The 5,144-nt window shown below is 48.4% G+C and overlaps 1 protein-coding gene across 1 annotated transcript in view; it reads left to right on the top strand.

Moving 5' to 3' along the window:
- The first annotated feature begins 1,444 nt into the window (after window positions 1-1,444).
- IQCN (IQ motif containing N) overlaps window positions 1,445-5,144 on the top strand; it is an 11,967-nt gene continuing 8,267 nt past the window's right edge. The window contains 3 exon segments of the mRNA XM_046671204.1: window positions 1,445-2,864; window positions 4,130-4,224; window positions 4,226-5,137. Coding sequence (XP_046527160.1) covers window positions 2,852-2,864; window positions 4,130-4,224; window positions 4,226-5,137 — 1,020 coding nt within the window. The 5' untranslated portion in view covers window positions 1,445-2,851.

Genomic DNA, 5,144 nt, shown 5'->3' with positions numbered 1-5,144 from the left:
CTGTTTTTTAGTTTAGTGGCTACCCGAAGTTTGTATTTAGAATCTCGTGTATAACATAGTCCATTTTCTGGTGGTCTCTTACTTCCTTAGCCTAGACTGTTTCAGTCCCTTTCCTCCTCCCCTCCTAAATTATTATTTTCATCTCTTATTCCAACTTGTGTTGTGAGTTTGTGGTTAGAGTGCTAAGATTGTCTTTCCTTTGTGATTTCCTTCCCTTTATCATAATGCTATAGTTGAATATTTGCTGTCCTATTCAGATTCTATTTGTCTCCCTACTCTGTGTTTTGTGACCCCTTTCTCCCTTTTTCTCTTTTTTCAGGTATGAGAGCCTTCTTGAGGATTTCTTGTAGTGGAGGTCTTGTGACTATGAAGTCCCTTAGCTTTTGTTTGTCTGGAAAAGATTTAATTTCTCCCTCATATCTGAAGGATATTTTTGCTGAATAGAGTACTCTTGGCTGAAGATTTTTATCCTTTCAGGTTTTGAATATGTCACTCCAATCTCTCCCAGCTTGTAAGGTTTCTGTAGAGAAATCTGCTGAAAGTCTGATAGGGGTTCTTTGTAGGTTATTTTCTTCTGCCTGGCTGCCCTGAGTATTCTTTCTTTGTCATTCATTTTTGCCATTTTTACTACTATGTGCCTTGCAGTAGTCTTTTTACATTGACAAATCTAGGAGATCTGAAAGCTTCCTCCACACACATTTCTCTCTCAATCCCTAGACTTGGGAAGTTCTCTTCTATTATTTCGTTGAGCACACTTTCTGCTCCATTTTCCTTTTCTACGCCCTCAGGAATTCTGATGATTCTTAAGTTGCATTTTCTCATTGAGTCAGCTATTTCTCAGAGATTTTCTTCAGTTTTTTAAAATTCTTAGTTCTCTTTATTCCTCTGTCTGGAGCCATTCAGCCTGTCTATCTTCGATTATGCTAATTGCTCCTCTATGGTGTCCACACGGGTATTCATGGAATCCGTATTCTGTTTTATCTGATCCATTGTATTTTTCATCTCTAGTATTTCTGATTGATTCTTCTTTATAGTTTCTATCTCTTTTGTGAAGTAACTCCAGAACTCGTTGACTTGTTTCTCCATATTTCCCTTTACCTCATTGAGTGTTTTGAACTCATTTTCACTTAGTTTACACATTTCCACTTCCTCAGGACCTACTTCTGTATTTTTATTGTTTTCCTTTTGGACTGGAGCTTTTGTAAATTGCTGGATGGTAGAGGAGCGGTTTTTGCGCATGATGGTGGTATTCGGCAGCAGTTACAGCCTGTCACCACTAGATGAGTGTCGAGAGGCTTGTTTTCTGAGCCCTGCACCTTCAGCCATGATGGCCCTGCACACCGCAGGTTGGGCGAGGAGGGGCACTTTCTCTTGCCCACTGACCTGCTCAGGCGGTGGGAGTCCTGGACGATCCCGTGGATGCGCAGCCCCTCCCCAGCTCATTCCCGCACCCACGGCAGCGATCCCAGTCTCTAGGGGAGGGAGCGAAGTTCTCTCCTACCCCGTTCCAGCTCCTCCGAGGGCAGCTCCAGCCTCTCCGACCTCTGTCATTTGGTTGCTGTGGGTCTCCGACGATTTCTGTTATTAGGATTTTTTTTTTGGTTAGAAAGCAGTTGCTCTTTTTGGTTGTAATTTGGAGGGGAGAGAGTCCCAGGTGAGCACATGCCGCCCTGTTGCTGACATCCAGGTTGGATTTTCACACTCCATGCCAACCTGGGGGTGATTGGCTCCCAAAGGCCCCTTGTGCCCTCTCTTAGCCAGCCACCACAAGGGCAGTCACTGTCCTGATTTCTAATAGCAGAGCTTAATTTCTTCTGTTCCCTTTCTAATTTCCTGTAATTGGAATAACAAATTTGTCCTCTTTTATGTCTTTCACTCAACATAATGTTTGTGAGATTCATCTATACAGCCACGTGTGACACAAATGACATTTTGGTCACCAATGGACCGCATAGACCATGGTGGTCCTGTCGGATCAGCACCACACAGCCTAGGTGTGCAGTAGGCTGTACCGTCTGGGCTTGGGTAAAATGATGTTCGCATAACAACGAGATCGCCTAACGTGTTTCTCAGAACGTGTCCCTGTCGTTAAGTGACACCTGAGTGTATGGGTGAGCTCATTCTCATTGTTATGTTGCCTGGGATTCATTGCTCTATACGTTAGTCAATATTTCTATTGACATTTATTTATACTGATATGGTGATTAATATACAGTTGACTTATCCATCTCCTGTTAATGGGCGTTTGGATGGTTTCAGGTTTGGGGTGAGTATAAACACCTGGACGTCTTGAATGTATTCGTCAGGGTGGAATTGATGAGTTGCCTTCGAGACACAGTTTCCCCAAGCAGTCTGGATGCATCCGTCTTTTTAATTTTAGCCACTCTTGTGGATCTGGGCAATATTTCTCATGGCTGGATAGCATACGGCTGTGTGCATGTTTGACTGATTAATTTAAGCCACCTCCTGTTGAGAAGCGTTCGGGTGGTTTTTGTTTTTGACCCTTCTAAGCCATACAGTGATGAACATCCTCCAACACTCTTCCTGGTGCGCTTGTAAATGATGCCCGAGCGATCACCTTTTTGGTTATTCCCAGTTGTTTTGTTTTTATGTACAAAGTAACACTGGAATAAATTTCCTCGTACAATCATCTTTGTGAATTTAAAAGTTTTTGTTTTGAGATTTTAGAGTTTTTTTGCTTTTAACATCTCTTCTCATGTTCGTCTTGAGGACAGAGCCAGCCCTGGGCAGTGTTGCTGCACATTGCATGGGATGAAGGGCTGAAAGCTGCTTCCTCTTGCAAGCTGGCTTCTGAGATTGCACCTTCTTCTCCTGCACCTCCTCCAACTCTATGACCCTCCAAGGTATGAAGATATCTGGGCAAAGGGTCTGGCTGGTCCAGCCAGAAAGGGGGGACTTGTGCCAAACAAGTGTGTTATGCTCCAGGTTATGCCTCAGCACTGCTTGACAGCATCCCAACTCTCTCTGCACCAGGGTATTTCTGAAAGCCACGTTCATCCCCTCATTTTTCCCTCTGCCCATATTCCCATCTGTCATTGATCTATCCATCATCTATCAGTCACCCACCATCCATTCACCCATCCAGCCAGCCATTCATCAGTCCACCTCCTATTCATCGATCTCTTCACCAATTCCTCCAGGTCTTTTCATTTATACAGCCATTACCTGCTCAGATTTCATCCATCCACCATCCACCCACCCACTCATCTATCCCTCCATCCATTCCTCCCTCCTTCCGTCTATCCACTTATCCCTCCACCCACCCATCCTTCCAATCCTCCTTGCCTCCCTGCCTCCCATCACCTTTCCACTCACTCATCCACCCATCTATTTACCCACTCATCTATCTATCCATCCATCCATCTATCCATTTATCCCTCAACTTACCCACCCACTCACCCATTCATTTATCTATTTACCCACTCATCCATCCATCCATCCATCCATGTGCCCGTTTCCTTATTTATTGATCTGCTCATCAATTCATTAACATCACTCATCCACTCTTCCATCCAACCAAGCCTTCATCCATCCCTCCAGCCCATCCACCATTCATTCACCCACTGATTTATCCATTCAGTATCTAGCCATGCATCCATCTATCCATCCAATCTCCAATCCACTCACCCACTCCTTGACTAATCAAGGTAGCCACTTACCCAACACTCACCCATTCACAGCCTGGAGCCAGGCCCTGTGACTGAGATGGGGATGCAGAAATGACTCAGACCTGGTTCCTGCCCTCTAGGAATTCACAGTCAATGGGGAGAGGCAAATAACAACACATACACACAGACACACACAAACAGGAAATTTCCAAAATGGTGTGATCAGTGCTGTGCTCTAGTATGTCCAGATACAGCGGAAGTTTGAGAAGCAGGTCGGTGGTCAGGCATTCAGATGAGATGTGTGCTGTGTGCCAGTGCTGCGGTAGCCACAGGATAGGGAGGGAGATATGGCTCTCTGGGCAGGTGGCTGGGAGAGAGAGAGCCTGCAAAGGAGAGGGGGAAGATTGCAAAGTGCCAGGAACACGGGGTGAGTGCCCGCCCCAGCCAGACACCTCTTGTGTGCATGACTACACTCACTGACCCCCCGTTGCTGCCCCCAGGCACTGCTGACCTGCCTAGGAACCGAGACAATGCAGCAAGCAACACAGTTACAGTTGTCACCCAATGGGCAGAGCTGTTACCAGCTCCAGCTCGTCCCCAGTCTCCAAGACAAAGCAGGGACATCATATCCACAGCCCCAGCAGGAGCTGCCTTTGTCCAGGGAGACTCTTCTGCCACAGCTGGACAAGGACAAGACGGCGCCTCACCGTATGCCACGCCTCCGGGCTGTGGTTGAGAGCCAGGCCTTCAAGAATGTCCTGGTGGATGAGATGGACATGATGCTGTCCCGCGCAGCCACCCTCATCCAAGCCAACTGGAGAGGCTACCGGCTCCGGCAGAAGCTGATCTCCCAGATGACGGCAGCGAAGGCCATCCAGGAGGCCTGGCGACGCTTCAGCACCAGGCGCCTACTCCGGTCCGGCAAGATGGTGGAGAAAAAAGTTAACCTGGAGGAAGGGGACATCCCTTACCACCCCCCACAGCAGGTGCGCTTCCAGCCCCTGGAGGAGGCCAAGTCCCTCCCGGCCCAGCCCGTTATGGTGAGCAGGGAGACTCAGTTCCCTTCCTCCGACAGCCTGGCTGCCTGCGCCCACCAGCTGGCCCTGCTGCAGTCCCAGGGCACTCCACAGCCTGACGTGCAGGCTCCTGGTGTTACGGGTGGCCCAGGGATCACCTTCCTGCCACAGCAAACCATCACCATCAGGCTTCCATGTCCAGTGAGTCCAGATGCAAAGAGCCAGCCATGCTTGATGACAAGAACCGTCAGAAGCACCTGCCTCGTCCACCACGTAGAAGGGGACATGATGAAGACCAAGCAAGTAATTTCCAGAGCTAATAAGGCAGGAGCCTCGGGGCCACCGTTCGGAAAGCGTGCCCAGGCAGCTCATGGGCCTCTCAAGACCCAGCCTCAGGCCCCCGCAGAAGCAGAGGTCCTCAGAGCCCCAGCGCAGAGAGGCCCAGTGCCTGTGATGACCAAGACCCCACCCCAGCCGTGTCCAGCAGCTACGATGACCA

Source organism: Equus quagga, chromosome 9 (assembly GCF_021613505.1).
Source record: "Equus quagga isolate Etosha38 chromosome 9, UCLA_HA_Equagga_1.0, whole genome shotgun sequence".
Taxonomy (NCBI): domain Eukaryota; kingdom Metazoa; phylum Chordata; class Mammalia; order Perissodactyla; family Equidae; genus Equus; species Equus quagga.
Note: the sequence above shows the minus strand (reverse complement) of the source record. Positions and strands in the feature narration are given on the sequence as shown.